This window comes from Bos indicus, chromosome 1 (genome assembly GCF_029378745.1).
Source record: "Bos indicus isolate NIAB-ARS_2022 breed Sahiwal x Tharparkar chromosome 1, NIAB-ARS_B.indTharparkar_mat_pri_1.0, whole genome shotgun sequence".
Lineage (NCBI taxonomy): Eukaryota > Metazoa > Chordata > Mammalia > Artiodactyla > Bovidae > Bos > Bos indicus.
This window is the reverse complement of record NC_091760.1, coordinates 148,757,578-148,778,190: the sequence shown is the minus strand read 5'-3', so window position 1 is coordinate 148,778,190 and position 20,613 is coordinate 148,757,578. Positions and strand designations below refer to the sequence as shown.

Sequence of the window (20,613 nt, the reverse complement as noted above, 5' to 3'; positions counted from 1 at the left end):
TTGAAATTCCAATACTTTGGCCACCTGATGCGAAGAACTGACTCAATTGAAAAGACCCTGATGCTGGGAAAGATTGAAGGCAGGAGAAGAGGACGACAGAGGATGAGATGGTTGGATGGCATCACCGACTCAACGGACATGAGTTTGAACAAGGTCAGGCGTTGGTGATGGACAAGGAAGCCTGGTGTGCTGCAGTCCATGGGGTCGCAAAGAGTCAGACGTGACTGAGCAACTGAACTTAACTGGACTGGACTAGGTTTGTCTCCCTCTCAGGGCCAGAGTTTGGGCAGAACAAAATTGCTCAGCTCCCTTCCAGAACCAGACGCTTTCTCACGAGGAGACTGTCATCGAGGCTCCCCAAGGACAGAAACAGAATCAAACTACCATGCCACAACTCCTTCATTCACTCCTCAGACATTTATTAAGCCTCGAGGGCTGCAGCAGACATTCACCAGTTTTGGACAACTTTGTCCCGAACTAGCTGACCATGGGGCTCGGTGGCATCTGGCGGCAGGAGGGCCAGGTAGACGGGAGTCTCAGCCCCCTCCTCCACTGTCCTGGAGGCATGAGCGCCCCCCAAGTCCGTCTTCACCCACCCGGGGCAGCATGCGTTCAGCAGAATCCTGTCGGCTTTCCTCTTCTCCTCCAGGCGCCGGGCCAGGATTCTCGATAAGACTGTGACCCCCAGTTTGGACACCCCATAAGCCGAGTTGGGCCAGCCCTCCCTCTCATGCACCTCGTTTTTCGTATCCTCCACAAACTTCTTCATGAGGTCCACCAGGTCTTCCTCTGTGAGCGTCTCACACCGGAACTTCTCTTGCAGATCTTCGCTGCAGTTTTCAAGGGCTTGGGAGCCCTGTGAACTACTGATGTTCACCACTCTGCCTGAAACAGGATAACGAAACATATGGAAGCGTGTCACAAATACACCATCACTGGTTGATTGCTGACAAACATGCGATTCAGTCATGGGGCAGGCTTAATTTCTGATTTAAGAAATGATTCTAGCAGTCATTACAAAAAGCTCCAAAAGGCATTTGAAAAAGACGCAAAAAGGCACCTGTGGATTTTAACTTTTTGCACTTTGTTCTCCCAAAAAGAACATAATGAGAACATAATTCCATTGATAACATGGGCTAAAGAGCAGTGATTTTCCATTAGGTGAACAGGAGGCAGGTCTGCAGTAGGATCACCAGGCAGTTTGGTGAAACACACCCCCTACACACACACACACACACACACACACACACACACACACACACACAATTCCAGATGTTTGTGAACTTGCTTTCCTGGAGTCAGCGCCCTCACCTTTAGATTATTTCCTAGGGCCAAGGGGCCACCTCGGCATACCTGAGTGCCAAAGTCAGAGTCAAGCCATCCCTTGCCGATGACCCTTGTCTGTCCTTAATGATGGATACTCTCACATGCGGAAGGGGTTGCGTCTCCAACCCGGATTTGATTTTCATCACTATTTTTTTAGCCCATAGTTAACAAATAATTAAATATAGTTTAATGAGTTCATCTTCATATTAGCAACTATTCACAGCTACTAAACAGACAGTTCTGTCCATAACATAAAATAGGCCAAAAACTAGAAAGCAATCTGAAGCATTGGTGGAAATCCCCAAACCAGTAAATGTGTGACTTTACACATTTTGTCCAACATCAAGAAACACCAGATTTGGGGAGTTCTTTTCTCCCATGTTATCCTGGATCCATGTTCACTGCATCCAACAGAATAACTGGATTTTATCTCACTTTGTAAGCGGCATTCGCCAGAGGTGCACATTTGTGGGGTGGGATGTGAGCTTGCTGGGGTGTCCTTGAGGGCCCAGCCCCATATGGAGACACCCTCACTCTGGCCTTGTGCCTGAGCATCCCATGTCATCCCCAGCACCTAAGACTCTTCAGTGTTTTCTTTTCTTTTCCTTCATTCCTTCCTTCCTTTTCTCTCTCTCTTGTAATACCTATTTCTTTCCAAACTCTTAACTTCGAAAAACTTTGCAGCCTACACAGGATTTGCAAGAATACTTTAGTAGACATCCATAAAACCTGTAGGCTTCCCTGGTGGCTCAGACGGTAAAGCGTCTGCCTCCAATGCGGGAGACCTGGGTTCAATCCCTGGGTTGGGAAGATCCCCTGGAGAAGGAAATGGCAACCCACTCCAGCACTCTTGCCTGGAAAAATCCCATAGATGGCGGAGCCTGGTAGGCTACAGTCCATGTGGTCGCAAAAAGTCGGACATGACTGAGCGACTTCACTTCCACTTCCATATAACCTGCAGCTGAGTTCACTAACTGTTAAGCTTTTTGCCACATTCTCTTTTACTCTTTCTGTTAATTGTAGACAGGTAGCATAAAGTAGGGCTTCCCTGGTGGCTCAGATGGTAAAGCATCTACCTGCAATGAGGAAGACCCAGGTTTGATCCCTGGGTTGGGAAGATCCCCTGGAGAAGGAAATGGCAACCCACTCCAGTACTCTTGCCTGGAAAATTCCATGGATGGAGGAGCGTGGTAGGCTACAGTCCATGGGGTTGCAAAGAGTTGGACACGACTTAGCAACTTCACTTCACCCTGCATAAAGTGAAAGTCAGTCATTCGTGTCTGACTCTTTGTGACTTCATGGACTATAGAATCCATGGAATTCTCCAGACCAGAATACTGGAGTGGGTAGCCTTTCATTCCCTTCTCCAGAGGTAGTGTAAGGCTTCACCTTAAACACTTTAGTATACATAAGTAAGGACACTCCCTTCCATAACCACAAAGGTGATCATACTTAAGCTATTTATCAGGGTACAACAGTATTATCTAAATATAGTCCATATTCAAGTCTCCCGGATTGTCTCAATAATCTTCCTTTACAAGTTTTTGTTTTTTTTTTCATCCAGGGTCCAATGTGGAATCACCGATTGCGTTTAGTTGTCCTTTTTAGTCTGTTTTAGTCTAGAGCAGTTGACAGTGAGCTTGAAGCCTCTAAGCCATTGTTTTATAGTATTTCCCCCAGTTTGAATTGGCAAGATTCTTTTTTTATTTTAATGATTATATTCGTCTCAATATTTTGATCAGGAATTCTGCTTTGCTGAAGTTACGTTCTTCATTACTTGCTAAGCAGCTTTGTTCTCAAATGCTTGGCTGCTACAAGGAATTAAATTCAAACAGGAAAGCAGGAAAGAAAAGAAAAAAAATTGCAGGAGCTGCTCTATGCCTTTGGTGGAAATAACCTTCTAAGAGGAAGAGGCATCTTCTTTGATCTCAAGGCACACCTCTGGGAGAGGGCCCAAGGGGTGACAGTGGCAGCGGTTAAGTTGGCCCAATCAGCCCTGAGAAGGACTGAGACGCACCCTCATCGCCACCACCCTTTTGCTGAGGGTCAGGTGGACCCACCTGTCTGCAAACGCCATAGCATCCTGGAAAGAGTGGGCATATAGCTCCCCCTAGTGGCTCAACATATTAAAAAGCAGAGACACGCCAACAATGTCTTCAGAGTCCCTTGGACTGCAAGGAGATCCAACCGGTCCATCCTGAAGGAAATTTAAAAGTAATAACAAGTCCTGAATATCCATTGGAAGGACTGATGCTGAAGCTGAAACTCCAGTACTTTGGCCACCTGATGCGAAAAACTGACTCATTTGAAAAGACCCTGCTGCTGGGAAAGACTGAAGGCTGGGAGGAGAAGGGGACCACAGAGGATGAGATGGTTAGATGGCATCACCGACTCAACGGACATGCGTTTGAGCAAGCTTTGGGAGTTGGTGATGGACAGGGAAGCCTGGCATGCTGCAGTCCATGGGGTCGCAAAGAGTCGGACACAACTGAGCGACGGAACTGAACTGAAGTGGCTCTACAGTTGCTTGACCTATTCACTCGATCTTGAACCAACAAGCGAGCTGGATAGCTTTCTTTAAAGCGATATTATAAAGCTAAAAAAAGAGTGGCTTTAAATCACTTTTGAATGGGGAGAAAGTGATTCCCTATAAACCAAGGGGCTATGATGTTCAGCGTTTTGCCCTCCAGGTGAACAGGAGGTTTGTCAAAAAGTCACAATTATTCTCAATGTGTTACAAACTGAAGATTCCTGCTTTGATAATTACTGTTACAGAAAACTGGTTGAAGACCGTGATTGACCAGCTTTGGGTTGATCCCTGGGCCCCACCCTCCACGAAGCTTCCTTTTATGTTTCAAAATGGCTTGTTCACAGTTGTTTGACATACTGTGATCCTTCCCTCACTAGAACTAATTATCCTGATGTGATTGAAATCAGGAAACGGGGATACTGTTTCCAGTTCTATTACTACCTGACTGTATTTACTTTTCTGGGCCTCAATATCCTTTTCTATAAACTGAAGGTGTAGGAACATAAATGTTCATCAGTACCTCACGGCTTTCAAATTCTATGATTCTAAAGTCCGTAGGGAGAGGACTTCCTGATACTTGGTAAAAGACACAACTGCAGTGAAGTACTACACAGCTATAAAAAAGATGAAGAAAGCTTTCTGTCCTGACCCAGAATGAGTCCCAGATACAGTAAGTGAAGAAAGCCAGGTGGCAAACATAATGTCTTTTTTTTTTTTAAAGGGAGAGCAAAAATTTATATACATTTATTTTTGCTTAGAAAATAAATAAATGCTTGCATTTATTTAATTTTATTTTTGGCCATGCCCCACGGCTGTGGGATCTTGGTTTCCCACCAGAGATTGAATCCTGGCTCTTGGCAGTGAGAGCAGTCTTAGCCACTGGACCACCAGGGAATTTGCCTTTAAAAACTTCATCCCCAGGCTTTCCCTGCTGGCTCAGTGACATAGAATCCACCTGCCAATGCAGGAGACACCGGTTCGATCCCTGGTCCAGGCAGATCCCACAGGCCTTGGAACAACGAAGCCCATTGCCACAAATACTGAGCTGTGCTCCAGAGCCCAGGAACAACAACTATTGAAGCTCTCGCCCTAGAACCCGCATTCCCCACAAGAGGCGTCACTGCGAGGAAAAGGCTGCACACCACAGTAAAGAATAGCCTCTCCTCAGTGTGACTCCAGAAGAGCCCGAGCAACAGCCAGCACAGCCAGAAATCAATCAACCAATCGATCAAATTATAAATACTCCATCCCCCGGGCCCTGGGCACTCACCAACTCCATGCCTCTGGCCCCAAAGCTTCCTTCAACCAGCACTTGCAACTCTTACCTGTGAGCTTTCTACGATCCCATCCCACTAAAGAAACCAGTAAAGAGAATTACCTGTGGAAACTGGGGATGGGCAGGCAGGTGGATCTCTTACCATGCATCTTTTTAGATTTAAATATCTGCACCTGAGATCATCTTTATTCAAAACGTTCAGTTAAGGAAAGCACATTTCCAAGAAAAAAAACTACAGAGCTCTTCTTTTCCTAAGAATCATGATTGATTTCTTGGAAAGAAAGTCCTCGGGGAAGCCAGCCCTCTGTCCCCATCTTGCAGCACAACTGTAATTTACACAGTTAGTGTTCTTTGTCAGTGACAGTCTCCCCGACTGGACTCTGTGCTCCATGAACAGGACTGTCTGTGCCCACAACACTCACCACTGTAACCCAGGTGCCAGAGTAATGTTCAAGCTGGTTTTAAAAAAGGCAGAGGAACCAGAGATCAAATTGCCAACATCTGCTGGATCATGGAAAAAGCAAGAGAGTTCCAGAAAAACATCTATTTCTGCTTTATTGACTATGCCAAAGCCTTTGACTGTGTGGATCACAATAAACTGTGGAAAATTCTGAAAGGGATGGGAATACCAGAACACCTGATCTGCCTCTTGAGAAATTTGTATGCAGGTCAGGAAGCAACAGTTAAAACTGGACATGGAACAACAGACTGGTTCCAAATAGGAAAAGGAGTACGTCAAGGCTGTATATTGTCACCCTGTTTATTTAACTTATATGCAGAGTACATCATGAGAAATGCTGGACTGGAAGAAGCACAAGCTGGAATCAAGATTGCTGGGAGAAATCTCAATAACCTCAGATATGCAGATGACACCACCCTTATGGCAGAAAGTGAAGAGGAACTCAAAAGCCCCTTGATGAAAGTGAAAGTGGAAAGTGAAAAAGTTGGCTTAAAGCTCAACATTCAGAAAACGAAGATCATGGCATCTGGTCCCACCACTTCATGGGACATAGATGGGGAAAGAGTGGAAACAGTGTCAGACTTTATTTTTCTGGGCTCCAAAATCACTACAGATGGTGACTGCAGCCATGAAATTAAAAGACGCTTACTCCTTGGAAGGAAAATTATGACCAACCTAGATAGCATATTCAAAAGCAGAGACATTACTTTGCCAACAAAAGTTCGTCTAGTCAAGGCTATGGTTTTTCCTGTGGTCATGTATGGATGTGAGAGTTGGACTGTGAAGAAGGCTGAGCGCCGAAGAATTGATGCTTTGGAACTGTGGTGTTGGAGAAGACTCTTGAGAGTCCCTTGGACTGCAAGGAGATCCAACCAGTCCATTCCAAAGATCAGCCCTGGGATTTCTTTGGAAGGAATGATGCTAAAGCTGAAACTCCAGTACTTTGGCCACCTGATGTGAAGAGTTGACTCATTGGAAAAGACTCTGATGCTGGGAGGGATTGGGGGCAGGAGGAGAAGGGGAGGACAGAGGATGAGATGGCTGGATGGCATCACCGACTCGATGGACGTGAGTCTGGGTGAACTCCGGGAGTTGGTGATGGACAGGGAGGCCTGGCGTGCTTCGATTCATGGGGTTGCAGAGTCAGACACGCCTGAGCGACTGATCTGATCTAATCTGATGGTAGGTGCTCAATACATGCTTGTGGAAACAGTAATAAATGTTATTTAGTGAATATGTGAAGGTGTGGGTAAGATATTTCCTAATAAAGAAAAGTTTCCTCTGGATGTTCTGAATCAGCTTGGCAAAGGTTGGTACAAGAAGAAAAGAATACAGACAAATTCATAATCATGCAAGAACAGACCCTTTCCCCAGGCCCCAGGTGAGCTGGGTGAGGATGGTCACCTTGGGGAGTTGAGAAGAACTCACTGAGGTTGCTCAAAGGCAAGATGCCTTATGGGACTTGGCAACACCTTCTCCTTCTAGGGTTGAGTTAATGACTTGGGACCCAAGATTGCTATGGATCATACATATCTTTTATTGTTGTTGTTTTGCAGGAGGTGGGAGTTGAGCCTTTAAAAAATGGTGATGGGACAATTGGGTAGCCATTTGCAAAATGGTACATTTAGATCCCCTCTCCTTCCTTCAGTTCAGTTCAATTGCTCAGGCATGTCCGACTCTCTGCGACCCCATGGACTACAGGACGCCAGGCTTCCCTGTCCATCACCAACTCCCAGAGCTTACTCAAACTCAAGTCCATTGCGTCAGTGATGCCATCCAACCATCCCATCTTCTGTCATCCCCTTCTCCTCAATGAATCGGGTATCTACACATGTACGTATCTAGACTTGGCTAAGGGAACTCATGCCTACCAACACACAAGTCAGGAAGGAAAAGTGAAATAATTCTTCCCTAAATTTGGTACGGGATGAGATGGTTGGATGGCATCACCGATTCAATGGGCATGAACCTGGGCAGACTCCGGGAGATGGTGAGGGACACAGAAACCTGGCGATCTGCAGTCCATGGAGTCTCGAAGAGTTGGACACAACTTGGCAACTGAACAGTAAAGTACCTGACTTTCAATAAAGCTGAAATGTTCAGATGAGAAGCCAGGTACTGTGAGAAGATAACACAGCTTTCTATTTTTTTCCCCTACGGAGAAATAGCCCACCTGGAAGACTCCTGGGGGACGGGTCCCTGTGGCTCACTCCTTGCTAAGGGAGACAACCTGACGGTCAGCAAAGCTGGACTCACCATGAGGTTTGACTATAGGCAGTAATTCGGTGCAGACGTTTCTCGTGGCAAAGAAGTTTGTCTTCAGCGTCATCTCAGCTTGAATGTCAAAGGGTGTTGGGTCATCAGCTTTTCAAAAAGAGGAGGAAACAAAGTCACACATTTCCCCCCTGAAATTCTCAAGACAAAGTGGATCTTACCTCAGATTAAAAGCAAAGCAAGGTAACTAAAACAATTTCAAGGGCTCCCCTGGTGGCTCAGTGGTAAGGAATCTGCCTGCCAATGCAGGGGACATGTGTTCCATCCCTGATCCGGGAAGATCCCACGTGCTGCAGAACAGCTAAGCCCGTGGGCCACAACCATTGAGCCTGTGCTCTAGGGCCCTGGAGCCGCAACTACTGAGACCCTGTGCCACAACTACTGAAGCCCGAGCACCCTAGAGCCCTTGCTCTGCGACAAGAGAAGCCACTGCAGTGAGAAGCCTGCATACAACCAGACAGCCGTCCCGACTTGCCACAGCTAGAGAAAAGCCGGCACAACAACGGAGATCCAGCCCAGGCAAAGATGTTTAAAAGCAGGAGGCTGATGGTTCTCAGACGTCCAGCCTCTATCTGAAGCATCCGCAGGGCCTGTTAGAACACAGCTTTCTGGGCCCTGCCCCCAGAGTTTGGGATTAAGGAGTTCCGGGGTGGGGCTTCATAATTTGCATTTCTAATTCAGTTCCCAGGTGACGCTCCAACTACCGGTTTGTGAGCTACACTTGGAGCAGCAGTGGTCAAACCCATCTTGAAAGGGCATAGGAGGAGGCACCTGGCGATTCTGCTAAAATGCAGATTACAGTTCAGCAGGTGTCCGTCTGAGGCTGGCCGTTCTGCGATTCCCGCAGTTCCCAGGGTCGCAGGTACTGCTGGTCGAGGGTCCAAACGCTGAGGGGCGAGGGTTGCCAGATGAGGTCAGTATGCCCCCCATGTGTTGTCCACCCATCCCTCAGCTGCGGGCTCCGAGGGGGTGTCCGCCAACTCCCCGCCTGAGCGCGCAGAAAGCCCGGCAGACTGAGTTGCCCCAACGGGTGCCCCGGGCGGTCCAACGCCCAAGGCCGAGGGAAATGAAGACAGGCTTCACAAGGCTTCGTTTTCCTCCGCTCGGCCTCTTAGAGTTCTCTTTCCCATTAGGTTGTAAGTGAGGCCGGCCTTTTATTTCTACCCGCAGCACAAGGCAGATCAATAACTTTCTTATTCGAGTCATGGAGCAAGTAATCTCCATCTCCCTGCCCCTCTCCAAAGAAAGATGCTACTTAAAACCACCCTTAAAAAAGAAAAACCCAGAACAAACCGTCTATGTTTGATAACAAGCCGAGCTTCCCTGGGGGTGGGAACCACACTCGCTTCCTTTTTGCCAGAGCCTATCAAAGCCCTGCGTTAAAGAGACCCAAGTCCACTAGCGTGCATATGCGCGCTAATCCGTGTCTCTGAGACTCACTTCCTGTCCCGAGCAGATGCCTCCTGGTGTCTATGAATGCGCCCTTTGAGGGAAAGCGAAAGCCCAAAGAGAGCTTGGAGACCCTTCGCAGAGCAAATGTTTCTGGCATTAGAAAGCTGATGAGCTTAGCAGGGCGTGGTCCCCTCCTCGGAGACCGACTCTCTTGCAAAACTCAGCAGCTGATGGTTCTGGGAGGGTCCCGGGTGGAGCACTGTGGCGCACAGGCCCGCACAGGCCGGCGGGCAGGCGGGGCACGCTGTGCCCGGCACCGCGGCTGCTCTCGAGCGAAACGAACCGCTCCCAAGACTCCGTGGGAAGCGAGAACCAGCCGTGGGAGGCGAGAGCTGAGCGCATCCCGAGGGGCGGGCGCTGCCTTTCCGATCACTCCAGTGGACTGGTGGGGGCGGGGGGCGCGTGCAATTCGTCGCGGGGCGCCCTCGGAGAGCCGGAGACCTCCCACCACCCCCTTCACCTACTCTTGAAGGCGATGCCCGCGTTGTTGACCAGCACGTTGAGCCCCCCGTACTCCTTGCGCAGGAAGTCGCGCAGGGCGCGGATGCTCTGCAGGTCGTCGATGTCCAGCTGGTGGAAACGGGGGCTCAGGCCCTCCGCCTGCAGCTGCTGCACGGCCGCCCGACCCCGCGCCTTGTCCCGCGCCGTAAGCACCACGTCCCCCGGGAACTCCCGGCACAGGTCGCGCGCGATGGCAAAGCCGATCCCCTTGTTGGCCCCGGTGACCAGCGCCACGCGGGTGTAGGACGACATGGCCGGTGTGGAGGGAGCGCGGGGCCCTTGGGTGGAGAGCGATCCGGGCCGTGGGCCACCTGCGGCGCGCGCTGCGGAGGCCGGTCCACAGTCTGAGAAGCCAGGAAGAACTGGGTTCTAGGCTCCAGCGCTGTGACTTGTAGAGAAAGAGGCTCCGGTCCTCGATCCCTCCCCTCCTGGGAGGGGCGGTCTGTTCCTGAATGTTTTGTAACGCCCCATTCCCGGGTCCGCCCCCTGCCCGCGAAGCGCCCACTGTTGATCCCGCCTCTGAGCCACAACTGAGCCAAGCAGTGGTCTACGGGGGTGGAGAGGGGCTTCCCCTAAAGCAGAACCCAGACAGTGGTGAGTCGAAAGGGTCTGAAGATTTACTGCAGTTTGAATGAAGAAACTAGCGCAGGAGAAACCCCAAAGGAGAAAAACAAGTGTTGACAGTTTTCTTGGGCGTGCGCCTGCCATCCTCTACGAAATGAGGATGCTTGCTTTTTTCTTGACTACAGTGAAATGATTTCGACACGGTACCTCCTTCTCAGGACCTCGATCCCGTTCCTTGCTTCAAAGAAACTCAAAAGAGGGGATGAGAGAAAAAAGGTCCCAAGAACAGATTTCCAGGTGTGGGCCGGGTACCCAGCTCTGTGGGATCCCAGTGCGCCCCCACGTGAGCAAGAGTGTTTATGAAACTCCCATTGTGTGTCAAGCGTCTTGCCGGAATGTTTTTATTCATCTTGCATAACTCCTGTGGGTGCCAAGTGTCTCCCCTGGAGAAAGAAATGGCAACCCACTCCAATATTCTTGCTAGGAAATCCCGCGGACAAAGGAGCCCGGCGGGCTACAGTCCTGTGGACTCTCAAAGAGTCGGACAAGGCTTGGCAACTAAATAAGTAGAATATACATTTGTGTGTGTGTGTGTATATATATATATATATATATATATATATTAATGGGAGAGGGCAATGGCACCCCACTCCAGTACTGTTGCCCGGAAAATCCCATGGATGGAGGAGCCTGATAGGCTGCAGTCCATGGGGTTGCTAAGAGTCAGAGGAGACTGAGCGACTTCACTTTCGCTTTCCACTTTCATGCATTGGAGAAGGAAATGGCAACCCACTCCAGTGTTCTTGCCTGAAGAATCCCAGGGACGGTGAGGCCTGGTAGGCTGCAGTCCTTGGGGTCGCACAGAGTCGGACACGACTGAAGCGACTTAGCAGCAGCAGCATATATATTAATATAGATATATATATATAATTTCTCCCAGTGAAATCTCTGTGCCCACAAAATTTAACTGAAAATGAATCCCTAAAGATGTGTCACAGTGTGGACAAGCAATTAGAACTCTTCAACCCACTCTTTTTAGTGTGATCCGAGTGCGTTTGATTGGTGACTTTCAGGTTTATGGAGAGCAGTGATTTCATGACTGAGCTTTTCCCAAGCACAGCTTGGCTCAGCTACCCAAGCCTGTCACCTTGACAGCACTTTCTTCATCAAATCAACAAGTGAGGTCAGAAGGTGGGCACCTGCTGTGGCTCAGCAATTATTTTCATTTTCCCCTAAAGATTATTTGGATCTCTCTTTTCAAAAGGTAGGGCTACTCAGGTTTTCTACTTCTTCTTGAGAGCTTAATTCATGTTTTCCAAAACGTTTGTATATTTTATCTAGGTTATTGATTCTGTCATGAAGTCATTCATAATATGCCTTTATTAATCTTGTAATATCCATAGAAATGCCACTTCTCTCACTCCTGATATTGGCAGTTTCTGTCTTTCGTATTTTTTTTTTCCTGATCTATCTGGTTAGAACTATTCATTTACTTAAGGAAGAAGCTTTTGATTTCATTGATTTTTTCTCTATTTTTTCTGGTTATGTTTCTTTTCTAATGTCTATTTCTTCTCTTCTCATTTGGGGTTTTATTGGCTCGTTTTCCTAGTTGGTTTGTGTTGTGCTTCTTTTTGTTTGTTTTGGTTTTTGAGTTTTAACTATGGAAGCTGAGATCATGGATTTGAAATCTTTCTTCTTTTATAATATAGACATTAAGGGTTATTAATTTCCCTTTTAATACTATGTTAGTGCCATCCCATAAACACAGATACATTGTGCTTTCACTTTCAACCAGTTTAAAATAATTCTAGAGTTCCCTGGCAGTCCAGTGGTTAGGACTCTGTGCTTTCACTACCAAGGGCCCAGGTTCAATCCCTGGTTGGGGAACTAAGATTCCATAAACTATGCAGTGCAGCCAAAAAAATAAAAATAAAATAGGTAACTTCTAATTTACTTTTTGATATATTCTTTGACCAAGGGTATTTAGAAGTATTTTTTTTTAGCTTCCAACTACTTGGGGATTTTCCAGATACCTTGCTGTTACTGATTTCTTAATTCTGTTGTAGATGGAGAACATGTTTTGTATGACTTGAATTCTTTTAAAGGAGTTTTTTTTTAAGCTAGGAGAGAGAGAGAAAAGCATTTTTATGCAATAGGAATTATCTCGAAAAGAGGTAAAAATAGGTGACAGAGACAAAGTGAATAATTCAAGAACAAACTGTGTGGGAAGGTGAGTGCAGATGGGTCCTAGGGCTCAGACGGGGACTTGGCCTTGGAATCAGGACACCTCCTGTGACAGGGAAGGCCGTTTGTGGGGGTCTAGTTGTAGGATGTTGGGTGGCTCTCCTGGGGGCACTATTTTCCCTTTGAAGGATGAATGATTTGAGGTTGTTAACAAGCAAAATTCTTTGGGGAGACTTGAGGGAAGTGTAGCCATCTTGCAGAACAGGAAAGTAAATTTATTAGGGAATTAGGCAGCGTTGGTGAGCAGAGTTGGGGGCCCATTTGAGACCTGCAGTCATAAATGTCAAGACAGCCCAACCAGCCCCTTCCAATTTCCTCCCAGCATCATCCACCCACTAGTGCAGCTGCAAAGTTGGAGAGTGGTGTTTCGTCAGGCCCCCATAACACAGGGAGAGATGTTTGCAAGGCAAGAAGCATAGTGTAGGGCTATGGCCTCCGAGGACAGAGGAGAGGACACCAGAGGTTTGGAGACTCTGGTGAAGAACAGTAGGGCTGACGGAACAGAGGCCTCTGAGGACAGGACCTCCCTGGAGGCAAGCTTGTAGCCTGGAGCCAAGTTGGGTCCTGGGGGTCAGCGTGGGGTGCTTTGAGATCGAGATCTCAGGGGCTGTACAGATGAACCAGGTGAAGAGGGCACAGGGACTTGTGTTGGTGTTTAGAAGTCAAGGAACTGAGAAGCCAGATACTGGATGGAACCGTCACATGTCTACTGAGCTCCTCAGAGAGAAGAAGTGTGGAGGGAAGAAAATACTCAATAATGTGCTGGTCTCAAGGTCTGTGCCTTTGGCTGTTTCTGTCCTAAGACTTTTTTTTTTTTTTAAAGAAACAAGAGTTCCCACATCTTCATTTCGCACTAGCCCTCAAATTATGTAGCAGGTCAATGAAAGGGGGTCTGGGGTGGTTTGGAGAGAGTTTGTTGCTCATAGTAGGGGCTTCCCAGGTGGCACAGTGGTAAGGAAGCTGCCTGCCAGTGCAGGAGATGTAAGATGAGGGGGTTCGATCCCTGGGTCAGGAAGATCCCATGAAATGGCATGCCACTCCTGTATTCAGACTGGAAAATTCCATGGAGAGAGAAGCCTGGTGGGCTACAGTCCATGGAGTCACAAAGAGTCAGACACTTCTGAGCACGCATGCACACATACACACACGTTATTTACAGCAGTCATTTCCAATTTTTCATGTTAGAATTCCCTGGGGATATTATTTTAAAAAAAATGCTCATGTTTGGCTCTTTTCCCATTGTGATTTAATTGTGCTTGGGTGTAACCCAAGCACTGGGAGTTTCGAAAGCTGATTCCAATGTGTAGCAAACTTTAGGAATCACTGGGTTACATAATAAGGAGTTTCAATTGGTTAAAAGTGACATAATCTTCAAAAAACGGCTGAAGATTTTGAGAAAAAAGAGGAGACAGGGTTTGGAAATGGCACAGGTGATTGTCCCCTCCCCCTTCCTAGACATCAGGTCCTAATCACAGAACCTGTGGATGTCCCTTTGTATGGAAAAAGGGACTTTGCAAATGTGATTAAACTGAGGATCTTGAGATGAGATGATATTCCTTCTTGGTGGGCCCAATGTAATCCCAAATCTCTTTATGAGAGGTAAGCAGGAAGGTCAGAGGCACAATGAGATGTGAGATAAAAGCCAAGAGAGGCATGGAGAAAGACTGAGACTGATTTGACAATGCTTGCATTGCAGACATGACTGTAGTGACTTAGCAGCAGCAGCAGCATTGCTGGCTTTGAAGATGGTGAAGACCCAGGGACGCAGGTAACCTCCAGAACTTGTAAAAAGCAAGGAGATGGGTTCTCCTCTAGAGCCTTCAGACAGAACACAACACTGTTGACATGCTGATTTTTAGGGCTACCAACCTCCAAAATTGTAAGTTGATTAATTTGTGTTGCTTTAAAACATTAAATGTGTGGCAATTTGTTATAGCAGCAATCAGAAAATACACACTTAAAATGGACGATTCTTCCCTTATCTTCTGGGTGGGGTGAAAACACCCTTCACTTACACCTAGTGAAGGATTTAAATTGTGACAAATCTTAAGAAAAAGCCTGGTTTGAAAAAAAAAAAACTTGGATACCTTCCTAAGGGTGGAGGAGAAATGAATTAAAGGGAAAAGGCTGCAGGACACCCTCTGACTCATGACCTGGTTGGCGGATCTGAGCAAAAGTGATGCATAGGCTATTGTGCCGGATCCAAATTCCCACCATCTAAACCACCCTGCACACCGGGTCAGAAGTTATAGGTTCTGGGTTTTTTTATGTATAATTGTGATTCCATTTAAACTGATTTTGCTCTTGCTTGGTGGGTTCTTCTGTATTTCCTAAATCATTAGGGTTCAAACCAAAGTGACATGATATGCCAGCAGCGTGATGTGCTCAGGGTTCTTGTCCTTCGCAAGGTGTGTCGTCACCTGGGCACTGACTGTCTGCAGCATTCATTCATCTGCATCCGCCAGTGAATATACGAGCACCTGTTAGGCCCCAGACATGTGAACTGGAGTCAACAGGCAGGGGGAGCCTGCATGGAGCTGCTCCTGGTTCAGCTCCTTAGTGGCTCCTTGGGGTAGGCTCTCTATGTCTTCATGCCTCAGTTTGCTTGTTTGTAAAATGGGAATAATTATCGTGCTTTCCTCTTATAACTGTGGTGAGGATGACATGAGTTAATACTACAAAAATGCTTAGAGCAGTCGTGGCAAGTGGGGACACTGAATGTCTGCTGTTATTATATTCTCTACCGGGGAGACAGATGGTCATCTTACACCATTATTGAGGTCCTCCTGTATGACAAGATTGGAGCTAGACAGTCATGTCTCAACCAACGTTTCTTTACGGGAGGCAGATGATCTCATAGGCAGAGATGGAGACAGGAAACCCAGTCTCTCATCCTTCCTTAGAGGAAGTGCTATTGACGCTGTAATGCTCAGAGTATCTGGCTTGCTGACAGCCAACCCCGGGCAGGAACGGGGCCCGTTTTCTTTTTAGAAGCAAGAATGAGTTGCTACTTCAAGCAACCTGTACTGCAGGTTCTGCAATACAGCGTGGCGGACCATAGGCAGCCCTTAGATGTGGCCATAGTTGCACTCCATTAAGCCCCCAAACCTGTTACCAGGTTAGGTGACCCCGAGACCCTTACTAGTCGCTCCCCATTGGTTGGCTGCCACAGTGGGCCCCTCCCCCCAAGTGAGCAACCGTCAGTGGGCAACAGTTAGTGGGCCTACTCAGCCGTTGGTGGCCCCACAGTGCACCCCCTCCCCCAACAAGCAACGGCCAATGGGTGACCGTGAGTGGGCCTGCTCAGCCATTGGTTGGCTGCCACAGTGGGCCCCGCCCCCAAGTGAGCAACTGTCAATGGGTGACCGTTAGTGGGCCTCCTCAGCCATTGGTTGGCTGCCACAGTGGGCCACTCACTCCAAGCAAGCAACCGTCAAGGAAGCACCTATTGTGTGCCTTCAGCCAACAGTCTGTGGTTTTCCCAGCGGTGGTCCTCAGGTGGAGAGTGAGGTACGAGGGGAATCCTGGTCTTCTCTCCAGGACCCACCAGCTCACCTGGCCAGTGGGTGAGCTGGGGGGCCCAGGGAACAGGCTCGGGGCTGTTTCCTGCAGGGTTCCAGAGCCCTCGCCAAGGCCACTCTCTGGCCGGGCCCAGACCTTGAGTGGTTCATAAACCTCTTCCTTATTGCCCCCTTGTGATGTAATGGCAGCAGCAGGACTCATAGGATGCAGTTTGAGGGGCTTGGCCTGAGGAGCCTGAGGGCCAGTTGGGTCCTGGGCTCTTGGCTCCCTCAGAGATGATGGCTGGGCAGGGTTGGGAACCTGGCCCTGAGGGAGCTGCCCACGGAACTCTGCCTCCTTTTAGCCAGGACCGGGACTTCGGAGGGTGACGGTTGTGTGGTGGGACCTGGTCCTTTCTTGTCAGGACAGAGGCAGGTCTGGGCTTTCTCCCTGGGGCTCTCCAGGCCCCCTGACCTTGGGGCAGTGGGGACAGCCTTAGGGCTGTGTCCTACAGAGCTCACTGGCTGGGCACAGACCTTGAAGAAGCAGAGAACCTCTCCGCCATCTCCACATCTGTGACCTCATAGTGGGGGGCCATCTCCGCGGGTCACAGTCGTGGAGACCTCACAACTGGAGTAAATGCCACGGCCAAGAAGGTGACAGCTTCAAACAGTTTCAGTCTCTCCATTCAGTTTCAAAACCTGTGACAGCTTAGCTCAGTGTCTACCCCAGGAGGCCAGAGGTCAGGGTTATGTTGCAAGGACTTTGCACATCATTACTTCAGGTCCACCTCTGTGGTTGGGGCTATTCTCTAGGAAGGGCAGTTGTTGTGAGCAGGAAACCAACCTGACTGGTATTTGCTGCAATGTGTGTTTGTTCCTATTGATCGTGTACAATTGCTTCTTTCCAGTTTCAGTGAACAGCTGAGGGCACCTGTCCCTTCTGTAATGACAGCTGTTCAGGGTCTGGGGACCCATTCTGAGGGCACTGCCATCTGAGATCTGCCTCCTAGCTGGGCCTGGGCACTGGTAGGAAGACCCAGACTGGGTACTGGGCCAGGGACCCCCGCCTCTTAGCCAGGCCTATACCCAGGAGGGCAAAGGTTGAGCCTTGAGGCCTTGCCCCTTCTTGTCAGGACAGAGAATGACATTTGTTTTGGTGGAGGTTTACAGGTACATTGTGACCTGACCCTTACCTGACCTCAAGGACAAAGATCCAAGAAGTTTGCAATCAGGCCCCTCCCTCAACTTTCCTATAAAAGGCCTTTGCTGAAACCTTTCAGAAGTTCAGAGATATCAGGATGTGAGACACCCATCTCCTTGCATGGCCCTGCCGTTATCCTTTCTTGGCTCCAGACTCTGATGTTTTGGTGCTGTTTTGTGTCACTGTGCGTTGGGCACACACACTTGGGCTGGATAACGCAGGCAATGCTCCTCGACTTCCTGCAACTTCACCCTCCTCTCCCCTGTGCTGGGTGTCTGAGTGCTGAGCCATCGTAGTCCCTGCAGGGCTTGACCAGCAGGGAGAAGGCAGGGCAAGCAGGTGTGGGACGCCTATTCTTTATGGCAGTGAGGAACACAGAACATAAAATATACCATCTTCACCATTTAAATGTCCAGTCCAGCAGTGTTAACTATATGCCGATTACTGTGGAACAGATTACTGTGGAACAGATTCTAGCACTTTTTCAAGGTGCGTAACTGGAAGAAATCTATACCCCTTAGCCAACAACTTCCTATTCCCCTTCTTTCCAGACTCTGGTAACCACATTCTACTTGTTTTTATGAATTTGACCACTTTAGATACTTCACAAAGTGGAATCTAAGTATTTCTTTGTATGACTGGCTTATTTCATTTAACCTAGTGCCCTCAAGGATCACCCAGGTTTTAGTGTATGATAGGATTTCCTTTTTTAAGGCTGAGTAATATTCCACAGTATGTAGAGACCACACTTTCTTTATCTGTTTAACTGTCAGTGGATACTTAGGTTGATTCCAACTCTTGGTTTTTGTGAATAACCCTGCAATGAACATGGATGTGTTCATTATATTTTGTTCTTGAAGTAGAATACTTGCTAGGATCTAGAAATCACTTGGTCCAAACCAGTTTTTTGCACATGAGGAAATTAAGGCCTCTGAATGTTGACACTGCTTGTATCTCCCTGAACTGGAAGCAAGTCTTCAAATTACCAGTTTAATGATTTCTCCACTACATTACTGTCTTGACTGGTACCAATGTCAGAGCCACCAGGAGATCCATTCCTGTCATATTCCTATTAAACCATTTTGGAGGGTCATGATTTTTTCCCAGCTGTATTGAGATATAATGGAGATATAGTGTAAGTTTAAGGTTTCCTGCAAGATCTGATATATGTATATTGAAAATGATCACCACACTAAATATGGTTAACAGCTTATCACTTTATATAGCTACAAAGTTTTTCTATTTCTATTTTCTATTGATGAGAAGTAGAATTGCTGAATCATATGCTAGAGCTATTTTTAATTTAAAGGAAACTTTATACTTTTTTCCATAGTTGTACCAGTAGGGTATGAGTTCCCTCTTCTCCACAGCCTCTCGGGCTTTTGTTATCTCTTGTCTTTTTGATAACAGTCATCCTAACAGGTGAGAGGCAATATTTCACGATTTTGAGTTGTAGTTTCCTGGTAATTCATGTTGTTGAGCACCTCCCATGAACCTGTTGGTTATTTGTATGTCTTAAAAAGAAAAAAAAAAAAGGTCCATTCAGGTCTTTTAACCATTTAAACCTTGAATTGTTTTTTGCTATTGAGTTGTATGAATTCTTTATATATTTTTGGATATTAATCCCTTATAAGCTACATGATTTCCAAATCTTTTTTTTCTATTTAGTAGGTTTTCCTTTTATTTTGTTGATGGTTTATTTTGCTGTGCAAAAGCTTTCAGTTTGAAACAAGTCCACTTGTTGTTTTCTTTTTTTGGTTGTTGTTGCTTTGTGATTTTGGTTTCAAATCCAACAAAATCATTGTCAAGACCCATTTTAAGGAGGTTTTCCCTGTGTTTTGTCCTAGCAGTTTTATGGTTACTAGTCTAACATTTAAGTCTTTAATTCATTTGAGTTAATGTTTGAGTGGTAGAAGATAAGAGTGTAGTTTCATTTCTTTAAACATGTGATAATCAATTTTCCCAGCACCATATATAGAAGAGACTGTTTTCTCTGGTGAAGATTCCTGTCAGATATTAGTCAAATGCGTGTGCACGGTGAGAGGGCTGTTCTTGAGTCACCACCGCGGTGCCTGTCCCTTTGGTGCCCTGGCATTGGCTTCTGGCCTCTGTGTTCACAGTGAACCAGGGAGAAGGGTGATGTTTATTGTAAACATCGTTAATTTGGAGCAACACCATCTCCCCGCAGAGGTGTGTGAGCCAGTCCTGTGTGGTGTTGGAAAGGCTGAGCTCTAGGCCTTTCTCCAAAAGAAATCAGTTGTGCCAATGCCTGGCTGGAGAAGCGTTTACGGAGGCTGGGGATCTTTAGTACCATCAGGCTGGTGAAGTACCAGAGCTGAGAAATGTGGGTCTCAGGCCCTTAGTCCTGTTCTTTGGGTGCATGTCACTGCTGGTTCTAGATCAGTATTGCCGAGGAAATACTGGAAAATATTGGAAATACTGGAAAACCAGTCAATTTTGTGCAATTCTAGTGAGTATGTAATTTAGTGTTCTTTCTTGGAGAAGAATTAGACCCTGTCTATGGAAATTTAAAATACGCATCTCTTCCTGAAAGGGAAATTATTGGTGAAATTTGTCCTACAGATAACCTCCTGGGACATGAAATGACTGCCAAACAAGGATGTTCTTGAAAAGCAGCTCCCAGTCAAGTTCTTGGAAAGGTCACAGGCTATCCAGAAAGTTGATTAAAGTTGTAAATTATTTAAAGGATACATTTTAACTTGCTTACCATTATTGGAAAGGTACAAGTGTTCAAGTTAACACTTGATGTGTTTCTCTATAAACCTGGTGAAGTATGTTGGGTCCACGTTTGGTGGTAGACAGTGCCCTCTGGTGGTCTGGTGGCTACACTTCATGGCAACTGTATCTGTTCCCTGTGGTCTCATAATGAAGCACCACCAACTGCGTGGCTTTAAACAACAGGAATTAATTTTATCACGTTTATGGAGGCCAGAAGACCTGTCTCAAGGTGTTGTCAGGGCCCTAGTCCCTCCCAAGCTGTAGTAAAGAATCCTTCCTGGTCTCCTCCAGCTTCTGGTGGTTGGCAGCACTCCTTAGAATTCCTTGGCTTGTGGCCTGGATCGCTCTCATCCCTGTCCCCATCCTGTCGTGGCCTTCTTTCCCACGTATCTCTGTGTGTCCTGTCCTCTTCTTCTGAGGACTCCACTCATTGGATTTAGGACATGCCCTAACCCAGTGTGACCTCACTGAAACTAATTACATCTGTAAAAACACTAGTTACAAATAGAGTCACATTCTGAAGTGGAGGGTGGACATGAGTTT

The 20,613-nt window shown here is 47.2% G+C and overlaps 1 protein-coding gene and 1 long non-coding RNA gene across 2 annotated transcripts in view; one reads left to right on the top strand and one right to left on the bottom strand.

The window, feature by feature from the left end:
• Positions 1–398: 398 nt before the first annotated feature.
• CBR3 (carbonyl reductase 3) lies at positions 399–10,254 on the bottom strand. Its single transcript, XM_019963937.2, has 3 exons — positions 9,783–10,254; positions 7,849–7,956; positions 399–885 (listed from the first exon to the last, which is right to left on the bottom strand). The coding sequence occupies exons 1-3, from the start codon at positions 10,069–10,071 to the stop codon at positions 449–451; spliced, it is 834 nt and encodes a 277-aa protein (XP_019819496.1). The 5' UTR covers positions 10,072–10,254; the 3' UTR covers positions 399–448.
• A 765-nt stretch (positions 10,255–11,019) lies between these two features.
• LOC139185117 (uncharacterized) overlaps positions 11,020–20,613 on the top strand; it is a 31,113-nt gene continuing 21,519 nt past the window's right edge. The window contains exons 1-2 of the long non-coding RNA XR_011568653.1: positions 11,020–11,647; positions 14,324–16,137. This is a non-coding gene — a long non-coding RNA (uncharacterized lncRNA). The remainder of the gene's footprint in view (positions 11,648–14,323; positions 16,138–20,613) is intronic.